This window comes from Neophocaena asiaeorientalis, unplaced genomic scaffold (assembly GCF_003031525.2).
Source record: "Neophocaena asiaeorientalis asiaeorientalis breed wild unplaced genomic scaffold, Neophocaena_asiaeorientalis_V1.1 scaffold29, whole genome shotgun sequence".
NCBI classification, from domain to species: Eukaryota; Metazoa; Chordata; class Mammalia; order Artiodactyla; family Phocoenidae; genus Neophocaena; species Neophocaena asiaeorientalis.
In genome coordinates, this window is record NW_020174423.1 from 7,194,679 (window position 1) to 7,207,948 (window position 13,270).

Genomic DNA, 13,270 nt, shown 5'->3' on the forward strand with positions numbered 1-13,270 from the left:
GTATAGTTGATTTACAATGTTGTGTTAATTTCTACTGTACAGCAAAGTGATTCAGTTATACATATATATACATTCTTTTTCATATTCTTTTCTATTATGGTTTATCACAGGATATTGAATATAGTTCCGTATGCTATACAGTAGGACCTTATTGTTTATCCATTTTATATATGGTAGTTTGTGTCTGCTAATCCCGAACTCCCAAGCCATCCCTCCCCCACCCACCTCCCCCTTGGCAACCACAAGTCTGTTCTCTATGTCTGTGAGTCTATTTCTGTTTCGTAGATAAGTTCACTTGTGTTGTATTTTAGATTCCACATATAAGTGATATCATATGGTATTTGTTTTTCTCTTTCTGACTTACTTCACTTGGTATATAATCTCGAGGCCCATCCATGTTGCTGAAAATGACATTATTTCATTCTTTATTATGGCTGAGTAGTATTCCATTGTATATATGTACCACATCTTCTTTATCCATTCATCTGTCGATGGACATTTAGGTTGTTTCCATGTCTTGTCTGTTGTAAGTAGTTCAGCAAATCATTTTACTGTCCTGTTAAGTTTGGTTCTATTTTTATAGAGGCCTACTTAACTAGATTATTATATTTTGTCTAGTTATTTCTAAAGCACTTTTTCATTTTCTGATAAAAGGAGTAAAAGACTGAGCTGTATGATTGCATTCTGATCACGTTTCAGGAGAGATAACCATTATATTGAATAATGGAAGTGGGATCCAAAAGGACATTGTTGGAGGGTTGTGGTAGAGCTGGCCTAGATCCGAGGAGGCCTGGAAAAAACGGGCTATAGGACCAGAGGGAAACTGGGAATCTGGGAAAGCCTAGACCAGGAACACCAGGCAGCAGACAGGCTATAGCAACCCACAGGGGTGATGCCTGCTGTGAGGGCTGTAAATAAAGAGTTGATAGCACCTGAATCGTTGTGCGTTGAGGACTGTCTATTCAAAGGATTAGAGACACACACTGCCCTTAGAGAATACAGTCTGGCTGCTTATCAATCGTGACTTACTGTGTCTACCCAGTTGGATTTGTCTCAGTCATTGCCAGACCACTCTGCCTCGAATCCAGGCTTCCCTCAAGTCATCCTTGAGCTATACGGCAAACGTTTCCTAGTTGCCATCCACTTCCATCTTCTGTAGTCTCACCCACATAGAGTATTAAAGAAAATATACCTAAGATAACATTTTGAGCACCTCTCCCCTGTTCAGAAGGAAAATGAGAGCTGCCATCTGTCTCATATTAACTCTAAACTCATTGTTTGCTTTACCAAATTGTTGTTCTTCCTCTTCTCTTTTTAGTTCTTTCACCTCCAGTTAAAGCCTGGGCTAGATACTCTACTTCCACTAGAACACTTGTTATCCTTCTACTTTCCACTTATATTTTTCTACCTCGGAGTATTTTTACACTTACTCCCTGTCTAGAATGACACTCCTTCCTAATGCATGTCCCCACTGTCTTACCTGCTGAATTCACTTACTGTAGACTCATTTTGTCATTCTGTTTGAACTTCCTTTTCCTTTTCTTTTTTTAAATATTCACTGAATGCCCTCTATGTCCTAGGTACTAGATACCAAAAAAAGATAAAACACTGGCCAGTAGAGAAACTGATAAAGAAACAAATGATTATACCCAGGGCATGAAGAAAAAGGGCTCTGATGACAGAATACCTAAGTTCAGATGTTCACTCTGCCTCTTACAAGCTGTGAAGCCTTGAGAAGGGATGTAATCTTACAAAACCTCAGTTTCCTCACCCATAAATACTTTAGTTTTTATGGGTGAGGAAACTGAGTTATTGTAAGGATTAAATGAAATAATACATTAAAATTGTGCCCATGTTGCAGGTCAGCTAGCTACTATAGGTACAGTTGTTTGGAGTTGTTTGTGGGTATTTCTCATCTGTTTGTGCTGCCTCCTCATTGTGTTATACCTCAGCTGCAAGAATCCTATATTCTACTACTTTTCCATTTTATCTCAGGAAATATCTCTGTGTGTTCTGGTTTACTTCCAAGAGTAAATATTTTATTAAGATTCTCTTTTATGTAGTATATTTTTACATGTACTTTGATTTAGTTCTAGCAGAGAAGACTCTCGTTCCAGATGGAATTTCAGTGTATGTCTATTATATAACATTGATCCATGAGAATACCACAATCTTTCAACCCCATTCCTACCTTTTGCACAGTGACAAGAAGGGAAAACACATACAATTTGCATATATATGCACAGGTAAATGTTTATATTCACAGATCTTCTTCACCCATCACAAAGATACTAATCATTGACCACCTTCTTCATGACATAGATCAACACACACAGAAAGATAAGCACATACATACGCATGTGCATGTAAAATATTATATGTATGAAGTACTTTATACTGTCCAGAGCACTTTTTTGTAAGTATATGTGTATTGGTTCACCTGCTTCACAGGGAAAAACCAAGATGCAGATAGAGCAAGAATTTTTAACCCCATTTTATAAATGAGGAAATTGAGGCACTGATGTTAAATTCATTAAGCACATATTAATTCATCATGTCCTTGCTAAGTCCTAGGCTTTGAGTGAACACATTGTGGTGAACAAATAAATAGATACTTTCCTGCCCTCAATGAGCTTTCAGTCTAGATGAGGAAAGAGACTTTTTTTTTTTGCGGTGCGCGGGCCTCTCACTGCTGTGGCCTCTCCGGTTGCGGAGCACAGGCTCTGGATGCGCAGGCCCAGCGGCCATGGCTCACAGGCCCAGCCACTCCGCGGCATGTGGGATCTTCCCGGACCGGGGCACGAACCCGTGTCCCCTGCATCGGCAGGCGGACTCTCAACCACTGCGCCACCAGGGAAGCCGAGGAAAGAGATTTTAATTCCACAAATAACTATTTGATTTCTACATAATATGTAATGTGAAGGGTAAGTACAGAATACTATAAGCATAGATAATTGGCATCCTAACTAATATGAAGTGTTAGGGAATGCTTTCCTAAGCAAATAACATTTAATCAGACTATGATATGATAAATAAGTAGGAATTAAGCAAAGACAGGGAAGCGTTGGAGCCAGAGGACCCACCGTGTTAGACGATCCCTGAGCTGGATGGAGCCAGGGGTGTGGGAGGAACAGGGAGCAGCCAGGTGAGCTGGAGTGTAGTGAGTGGGGAAAAGAATGGCTCCTGGTGGGGCTGGAGAGGTAGTCAGGGGATGTTTGGTTTGGGGTCCCCTGGAGGATTTTAGAAAAATATGTCCTATAGCAGTGGAAGCCATTGGGTTGTTTGGGGGTTTTTATTAAGCAGATAGGGATGACATAATCATATTTGTGTTTCTAAAGAAAGAAATTTTGGTTCCAGAATGGAAAATGGATTGGAAGTTGGAGGGACAAGACAGGAGAGAACACAGGGAGACCAGTCAACAGGCAGTAGGTACCGGTGGTCCAGGAAAGAGACAGGGGTGGCAGCTGTGACCTAAGTGGTGGCAGTGGCTGTAGGGAAAAATGGTCACACGTGAGATATTTAGAACATAGAATTGACAGAATTCAGTGATTAAATGGCTGTTGGAGGCACGAGAGAAAGTTGTCAAGAGTGACTCCCAAGCCCTGTGCCTTGCCCAAGGCAAGGACTCCAACGTGTAACTTGATGCCTAGTCCATTATTGCCTTCTAGTATACCAATCTGCAGATGCTTTTATAAGTATGTAAGAGGGAAGCCGCTTTTGCTATTGCAGCTGTTGTTTTCCAGCTGCCCAAACAGCAAGACTCCCCAGTCTACTGTGTAGATCTGAAGGATTTGACTGAGAACCAGGGTCTGTGCAGAAGACTATATTGAGCTATATTTGGGACATTCCCACCACTAACATCTTTAAAATAGTAAAGATTTTACTTACTTGCCTGATAAAAGGACAAAGCTGTTGACGACACTTCCACGTTTGTATTTACTCACATTTTAGAGGAAAGACCTGACAATTTATCTTTCATTGGAACCATGACTTTATGTTAGATATTCTTTTATATATAGTTATAAAAGAAAAATATATTTAAGCCCTGAAAATAAGCACTGATCTACATGCCTAGGGCATGAAGGAAATCGAGTGTGTTCTGCCTATTTTTCATGTGTTATGTTTGTTTGATTTTTGGATCAAGCTCTGATTTGAGAGTAATCTCGAATGATTTTAGAGTGTAAAGATTTGAATCTTTTCCCCACTCGGTGTAAAGGGGAAGAGCAGTAGCAAAGCGTGGTGGCATTAATAAGATATAGATAAAACCAAGGTGTTATTTTTCAAGCCAAATTGAATTTTACTCTCCTCGTTATTTTTTAAACTACTTGCAAGCCTGGATTATTCCATAGACTGGTATAATAATGGTCTAATAGAGTGAATCGTAGCAGCAGAATGATTTCTTAGCTGCAAGATAGTTTTATTTTTCTCAAAGGACAGTGTTTGTAGGAAAATGTGGTAGTGTGAATAGATTTGAATAAACTGCTAAATTTTAAATTAAAAAGCTGTATTTAACATTATGGTTGAAATTTTACACATACAAAATGTCAGGAAATTCTAAATTATAGTTCCCACAACAGCAGTAATTCAGCCAAATTGCACATATGTATTAAGGCATTAAAGTTAACACTCTGTGCAATCATGTAGTAAATACATATGCGTAAGAAAGCAAGTTATAGCAGCTTTGGGAGCCATCATTTTGCATTTCCTGACTTGTACATTCAAAATCCAAGTTGAAATGTGTACAAATGTAATTGTGTTGAATTTCCATATGTACAAATTCAGCTTCATAAATTGCTAACAGTTTGAAAGGAAATACGAAATTGTTTATGAAACTTAAGATTTTAAGTGTTTAATTGTTGTGATTAATGTTTTTAGAAATACAAAGCATTCATTCCCAAAGAAACTTTCAGGCCAAAATATATTTGCAATTTTGAAGTTAAGTTATCTGAATTTTAGAGGGAAATAAGTGAAAAAAAATATAGTGATGGATTTTATTTTATGTTTTAATTGCAGAAGTATTATATGCTTTTTGAAAAAAATAAAAAGTCAAAATGTATAAGGAGAAAGATAGTACTCTTCTTCCTTCCTCTCCATTCCCAGCCCTCCTGAGGCAACCAGTGATAGCCGCATGGTATATTACCTTCCACATTTTTCTCCGTGTTCTTACAAACTTATTATAAACACCTATACAGGAAAATTGGTGGGGTAGTTTTTACAAAAACAGGATCGTGTTATATATGTTATTGTGTACCTTGCCTTGTGCACCTCTAGGTCAGTAGTTAAATCTAATTAACTCTTTTATCAACTGCCTAATATTCCGTAGTATAAATGTCATTCAGTCTTTTCCCTCTTTGATAGCTATCCAGGTGGTATCCTGTTTTTTGCCACTTCAACAGCACTGCAGTAGAAATTATTCTTGAGATACACGCCTATACTCTGGTGCTTTTATTTATATGTAATATATTCCCCAAAATGGGATTGCTAGTGCAGCAGCTAGGTATAATTTTAATCATAAAATAATGCCAAGATTTTTCCCAAAAGGTTATAGCAGTTCACATATAGTCTGAGAGTGCTAATTTTTGCTAACTTAATTGGGTTAAATATTTCATGGTTGCTTGAAATTTTAATTCTTTATGTAGTATTTTAACTTTTTAATGAATGCTGTATGCCAGGCACTGTCATGAGCACTTTATCAATATTAACTTGGTTAGCTCCTCGTAATTCTTCTATGAGGTGTGCATTATTATTCCCATTTTACAGATAGGGAAACTGAGTCACAGAGAAGTTAAGTTACTTGACTACAGTTACACAGCTAGGGAATCAGCATTTGAACGTAGGCAATCTTATCTACGCTCTTTAACTACTAATCTATGCTACCTATATTAGTGACATAGAATTATATTTTTAGGGTTTTTTTCTTTGTTGTCATTTGTAAGCACCCTTTATCAGTATAAGTATTTGACTATGTGTTGAAAATGTTTTCTTTCACTCTATTATTGGTCTTTTCCCTTTGTTTTTGGTATCTTAACAACTCTTGTTATTTCCTTTTACTTTTTAGATGATCAAATGTATCTATATTGATTCTAGTTTTAAAATACTTCAAACAATGGAGAAGTTTTCTTTAACTCACAATTATTATACAAATCAAATGGTTTGCAGCAGCAATTCATAATTCTTACCATATATTATCATTTTACTCCTGAAGTTACTATGTACTATATGAATTTTGAGATTTGCTTGGCATTTCGGTTCCTCAGGTTGTCACTGAGTACCCGTTATGTGCTGAGTATCGTTCTAGCAGTTCTACCCTCTCTCATCAGCAGCATTTTTCCCTTCACTGCATCTTTGCCATCAGTATACAAACCTGCTCTTTTTCCTTCTTAAATATAACCTGCTCTTAACCCCACTTCCTTTACCAACTACCACTCCACTTAAAGAAACTGCTTAGATGTACCTTACCAGTGAAGCCTATGCAGACTCTTGTATTTAAAATTATAACACACTTCCTCCCAGTACTTTCAATTTTATTGACTCTACTTTTTATTTCATTTCAAGCACTTTTTACCTTCTAACGTGCTACATAATTTATGAGTATTTCTTCTCGAATTAGAATCTAAGCTGTTTGAGGACAGAATCTCACCAGCACATAGCAGTCTTTCAGTAAATACTTATTAAGTGAGTGAATGAATACATTAATGCCAAGTAGTGGGGAAACAGAAACAAATAAGATATTGTCCCAGCACAGATAAGATATTGTCCCAGCATTTCAATACAATGTGGCAAATTCTGTGATAGAAGCATCCTGAAATTTTCATTAGGAAGGGAAACACGTAAAGAAGGTAGCTTAAGTGAAGATCTCCCTCAGACAAATTTGAAAACCATTGAACTAAAAGATCTACACATCCATTTTTTTTCTTTTATATATGTAAATATACATATGTGCATATATGTATCAGTATGCAAGATCTTAGTAGAATAGGTAGGTTTGTGCAGAAATTTAACCTGAAAGTTCAAATCAGTAATCAGACGAATAGTATAAAAATTTATACTTAGATTCATCTTTACTTTTCTGTTGTTTACTCGGTAATCTGTAATATGTGGTATAGTCTATGAATAAATCAGCATATTTTCATATTTAAATTTAACAGTAATTTCTAATGTACGTTCTTTTTCTCTGAACAGAGCGTGTGACCATCTGCGTTGTATAGCCTGTGATTTCTGGGTAGTAAGCTACGATGACTATGGGTGGGACAAATCATGTGATTACCTGTTTCTCAGGTATGTTTCTAAAGAACTTCACTCTGTGAAAAATGTCCTTAATATACAACTTTATATTTCTTACTGTGCAGTAATGCCTCTTGATGGCCTTGGCCAGATTGTGTGGCCTCCACCTCTTTGATATTTCTCGCATCATCTCCTTCTTTCCATCTGTCTGCTGTCAGCCTAGTTAAGGACATGTTACTTCTGGACAGGAGTTCAGAAGTAGCCTCCTCACTGATTTTCCTGTGTACAGTCTCTTCTTCCAGACCACCCTTCACTTGCTGAGAATTAAAGCATAACTCTGAGTATGCCATCCTCTTGCCCAAAACCCTTCTGCTTACAGAATAATGTCCAAATTCCTCAGCATGGCATTCAAGACCTTCCATAATCCAGTCCCCAACTATCTATCACCCAGCTTTGTTTGTCTTTCCATGGTATACTTTTCACCTTTGCAAGATTTTAGCTACATCAAAACAATGCTTCCGGGGCTTCCCTGGTGGCACAGTGGTTGAGAGTCCGCCTGCTGATGCAGGGGACACAGGTTCATGTCCCGGTCCGGGAAGATCCCACATACCGTGGAGTGGCTGGGCCCGTGAGCCATGGCCGCTGAGCCTACGCGTCCGGAGCCTGTGCTCCGCAACGGGAGAGGTTACAACAGTGAGAGGCCTGCATACTGCAAAAAAAACAACAACAAAAACAACAACAACAAAAAAAAAAACAATGCTCCCATAATGCTCCCATTCCCTATGACTTTGTATAAACCCTCCACCTCTTGGGCTACCTTCCCACCATTTTATCTATCTATACCCTACCTGTCCCTCAGGGTATGGTTCATTGCTCATCTTCTGTGATTCCCTTACCACTCTCTCAACTTGGAAGTAAACTCATCCTCTTCCGTGTCCACAGCACGTTGTACCAGTTATAGCACTTACTGTAATAAAAGACTGAAAATATCTTAGGTTGGTGTATGTCTTCCTCCCTCCTTGTCGTTGGGATAGTATCTTACTTATATTTTTGTAATTTGTACATCCTTAAATACTCAGTGAATACCTAATGTTTTTAAGTTATAAAAATATATTTGAACCATACATTCACATTTTCAAATAAAAATTAAGGGCTAAAAATTAGTAAAGTACACATATCATGCATTTTTGGCACCCCAAACCTGTGCCTAAGCAAAGACTATATTTTCAGATACAAGTCATCAGAATTATTGCAGCACTCTTCAGTAGCATAAAGAAGACAGTGAGAGGCTTTCTTCACACCTCTCTGGCATCCATTCTCATGTAAATCTCTAGGAGTCTCCCCTAGTGTTAATGTAAGAGTTTTTAAACTTTTCACATCAAGAACTGTTCTGAAAATCTGAATCCTCTCAACATACGCACAGAAAAATTCAAATATGCAGATACATAGAAAAATTACAATTTGAGAGATTTCATAGTACCCAACCCAAATAAAGCCTAGTGTGGTCCCAAAATCCCAGGTCAAGAGCCCGTACTCTGGGGCTCTGAAGCTCAGATTAAGAAATGTAGACTGTAAAGTGGTAGATGAAACCATGAAACTGGATAATATTACCCAGAAAGGTGACTTGGAAGCCTGTCAGTGAATGCAGAGTTAAGGGATCATTTAGTTAAGATAGGAGATGCTGGGACTTCCCTGGTCCAGGGGTTCCCTTAACCGCTGGTCCAGTGGTTAAGAATCAGTCTTGCAATGCTGGTTCGATCTCTGGTCAGGGAACTGAGATTCCAAATGCTGCAGGGCAACTAAGCCCACGTGCTGCAACTAGAGAGCCCATATGCCGCAACTACAGAGCCCACACACTCTGGGGCCCATGTGCCACAACCAGAGAGAAGCCCACACACCACAACGAAGAGCCTGCATGCCACAACGAAAGACCCCACGTGCTGCAGCTAAGAACTGACACAGCCAAAAATAAATAAATAAATAAATAAATATTAAAAAAAAAAAGATAGGAGATGCTCTGATGTTTATATTGTAGGGGGGTGGGGAAGACAAGAGAAGGGAAGGTCATGTGAGTAACAAGGTCCTAGAGGCTTTGGGGTCTAGAGTGCTGATGGAAAGTGGGCCTTGTATAGGAAGAGGCCGCCTCTGTGCCTGGGTGGAAAGAGGTCATATACTGATGTGTTCAAGGGGAAAGCTAGGAAATGGAGGCCTTTGCACATCTCACTGCCTGATTTTGTGAATGAAGATGTGATCTGCTTGGAAGTAGAGGGGAGATGAAACACTTGAGGGCAATAAGTGTATCCTAGCTTTGACAAGTTCTAGAACTTTCTTAAAGAAGTGTAAGCTATACTTGACCATCCTGCCATAATAGCTAAATAAAATGCTCTTATTTTTCTATTAAACTGTGTTTGCTCTATGGGAAATAATGAAGTTTTCTTTCTCAGCTTTTAAAATATGCACTACTTGAAATGTATTCATTATTGACAGTTCCTTGGCTTTCATGATTCCTATTCCTGAAATCTCTAAGTATTCAATCAAGTGTCACATGTTAAGTTTGTCAGAATATATTGCAGATTGAATAAAGGACAGCCCTTCATTTAGCCATTTAGTTTTCATTAAACACATTTAGTTTTGTTCGGCTTTTTTCTTTGCAGTAAAACTTATTCAGTTCTTCCCCTATCTCACTGTAACCTTAGCTAAGTTGTTCAGCTGGTCAAAGTCTCAGTTTCCTGAAGTCAGACAGCTGGCCTGGAAAATCTCTTAGGTTTTGTTAGGGTCTAACCTCAATTGTGCCTGAATTTTGTGCAGTACTGAATGTGGTGCCCATTGGCCACCAGAGGGCACTTTGTTTCCTGCTTTCTGTTGCAGTGACATCAACAAGTAACAGTTAACAGTGTATTTCTTTCTTTAAAAATACTTACACTGTATTTCATCATTTCACTATGTATTTTTTCATCATTTCACTTTGAATTTTTTCATTTTCTTTTGTCATGGAATATTTACATAAATTCAGTACATGGATTATGAAAATCATAATTGATTTTCTATTAATTAAATTTAACTTCCGCAGTCTTTTTTATAATAGCCTCAAGTCTGATGGTTATCGTTTTTCATGAGTTCTGCGCATAGGTTTAATTATGTTAAAATTACTGACATCTATTTCAGAATAGGCATTTGTTTTGTCTCTGGTAGTGTACGTAAATAAGCAGATCATTGAAACAAATGAGATATAATATGAATTCAACACATAGAAATAACAAGCACTTTTTCTCTATTAATGAAAAATTTCTATAGTTAACCCATCAGAAGCCTGTTATCTTTATGCCTCTTATATGCCCTCCATTTGCCACACTGCTGGCTTCTTTTTTTTTTTTTTTTTTTTTTTTTTTGGATCCCCTGCATCGGCAGGCAGACTCTCAACCACTGCGCCACCAGGGAAGCCCCTCCACACTGCAGGCTTTTAAAATATGGCACAGGTGAGTATTTGAGGTAGGAGATGAACCACCATCTTTTCCACTGTATTCTTATATCATGTAGTCTCTGATAAGACGGATCAATAATTCTTCTCTTTAGGTCACTGTGTTCTACAACAGCCTTAATAAACAGACCTAGAGGATTGCCATTTAAAAACATTGAAATCCTCAGAAAGAGAACGCCAGAGTGTATCTTCTGTTTTTCATGTGAGAGCACCAGGTAGTTTAGCGTTTGGATGTTGTGAAGATAGGAAAATAAAGCAGTTAGAATTTCTTTTTTGTTTTTTTAAGTCATTAAGCACTGAACAAAGCTACTATGCTAAAACCTTCTTATTTTACTAATAGGAACAATATGCCAGAATTCCACAAATTAAAAACAAAGTTGGTAAAGAAGAAAGGAACACGGGCATACGCCTGCCAGTGCAGCTGGAGAACCATTGAAGAACTGACTGACCTTCAGACGGATCATCACCTTCGCTGGGTTTGCGGTAAACACTAAGAATGCAGACTTTCCACATTCAGACAAATGCATCCATGAGAACAGTCTCTGTTGTCACAATATTTAGATAAAGGTACATAGTATCATGCCCTTTGGAAAAGACAGGAAATTTCATTTAATGGCTGTACAAATTTTCAAAGACCAAATGGACTTGGGAAGATAATGTGCTTTAACGTTTTGGAATTATTCCTTTTTGATATATGGACATTTCACTTAGTAAATAAGGTAACAAGTTATCCAAATACTCCTTTGCTAGCCTGTCCCCTGTTAAATAGAAATTTCATTGTGGAGTTTCATACAAATATATAGCCTTTCAGTAGCAACTGCAGTACTACTGACTGCTAATATACTTAGCATAAACATTCCTCGTTATAGCAGTTAAAAGGGATAAAGCTGGCCCTGCAGAGAGGTCACTGAGGGGTGTACACATCACCTCTTCCAGTCAGATCTGTTGTTAGCAAAGATCATAATTTAGACATGTCAGAAACCATGTGATCAGTGGCTAATTGAAGGGTTTTCGGGAGTATAGGTACATTGTAGGTGAAAACACTGCCTGTATCTGATCTAACTTCACCAATTCAAAGCAGTGCTATGCACAGTAGTAAGTATATATAACCAGTTTTAGCTTATTTCTCCTCCTTTTGTTCATTTAGATATCAGAAGTTATTTAGTTTGCTCTTTTAGCAAGTATTCATTTCTACATAAAAGTGGGTTTTTTTGATGCACCTAAAAGTACAAGGAAAAATCCTAATACAGACAGGTCATTTTTGGATTTTCCAAGTACCTTCTTGCCTTTAATGCCCTAAAACTCCATTAAGTAAAGAGAACAGCAAGTAAAATATTTTCTCAGGCAGCCTGTTGATCTTTCTGGTAGGATCAGGTTGACATACTGTTTATTGGTGAGTACATGAAAAAAGAAAGCATAGCTGAACCAACAGGTAACCTGTTGGGCTCCTTCTTAATATGACTAAGACTTGAGGAGCCCTACAGTAGCAGCACATTCAGAAGATCGGTTACCTCAAAATTACCAGCTCGCAGCCCCATCAAGAGATTCCAATCTGCCAGAAGCTCTTTACCGCCTGTGTCTAATATATCGTTCAAATGCATGACACAGGCTTGCTGAAAGGGGGGAACTGAAGCAAAGTTATGATCTGCGTACTTATACTGAATCTGTTCCAGCCATTTTACTCAGGCAAAGAAAGATCTGGTCATTAAACTCCTTCTCCTAACCGTGACACATTTGCATATGTGGATCACTTGCTCCAGTAAGTCTAGTATTCCAACAGGATAAATCTCATTGTGGCAGATGCTCACATTTTTTGTATTAAGAATATGTTTACCAATCTTATCTTTCAATAAAAATTTTTTACCCCCTAAACTTTTATCTCAATGTAATTGTGTCAGAAACATAGTGGGGGACTTCCCTGGTGGCGCAGTGGTTAAGAATCCACCTGCCAATGCAGGGGACATGGCTTTGAGCCCTGGTCTGGGAAGATCCCACATGCCACGGAGCAACTAAGCCTGTGTCCCACAACTACTGAGCCTGCATTCTAGAACCCGCGAGCCACAACTACTGAGCCTGCATGCCACAGCTACTGAAGCCCACATGCCTAGAACCCGTGCTCTGCAACAAGAGAAGCCACCGCAATGAGAAGCCTGCACACCTCAGTGAAGAGTAGCCCCTGCTCACCGCAACTAGAAAAAGCCCGCGTGCAGCAACGAAGACCCAATGCAGTCAAATAAATAAATAAATAAATAAATAAATAAATACATTTTTTTAAAAAATTGATCCTTTTAAAGAAAATAAAAAAGGAAACGGGGATTTGGATTGAAGTTGCCTATTTCAAAAATTAGCAAAGCAACAAGATCCACACATTCAGAACCTCATGGAATTTGGCACATTTAATCATAATGGTGATTTTTTTTTAATTTAAATGAGCAAATTTACTAAATTATGGATTTGAAATTTTTTTCCACTTCTATTATTTCATCATAACTATTCTATAACTTAGATATGTTGCCCATGTTTGGCATTCCATAACATAATAATTATAATAATTAGTTCTCTAATGTC

The 13,270-nt window shown here is 38.0% G+C and overlaps 1 protein-coding gene across 1 annotated transcript in view; it reads left to right on the top strand.

Moving 5' to 3' along the window:
• Positions 1-12,654, top strand: part of CFAP418 (cilia and flagella associated protein 418) — a 22,970-nt gene extending 10,316 nt beyond the window's left edge. The window contains exons 5-6 of the mRNA XM_024756608.1: positions 7,183-7,278; positions 11,043-12,654. Of these exons, the coding sequence (XP_024612376.1) occupies positions 7,183-7,278; positions 11,043-11,196 (250 nt within the window). The 3' untranslated portion in view covers positions 11,197-12,654. The remainder of the gene's footprint in view (positions 1-7,182; positions 7,279-11,042) is intronic.
• The last annotated feature ends 616 nt before the right edge of the window (positions 12,655-13,270 follow it).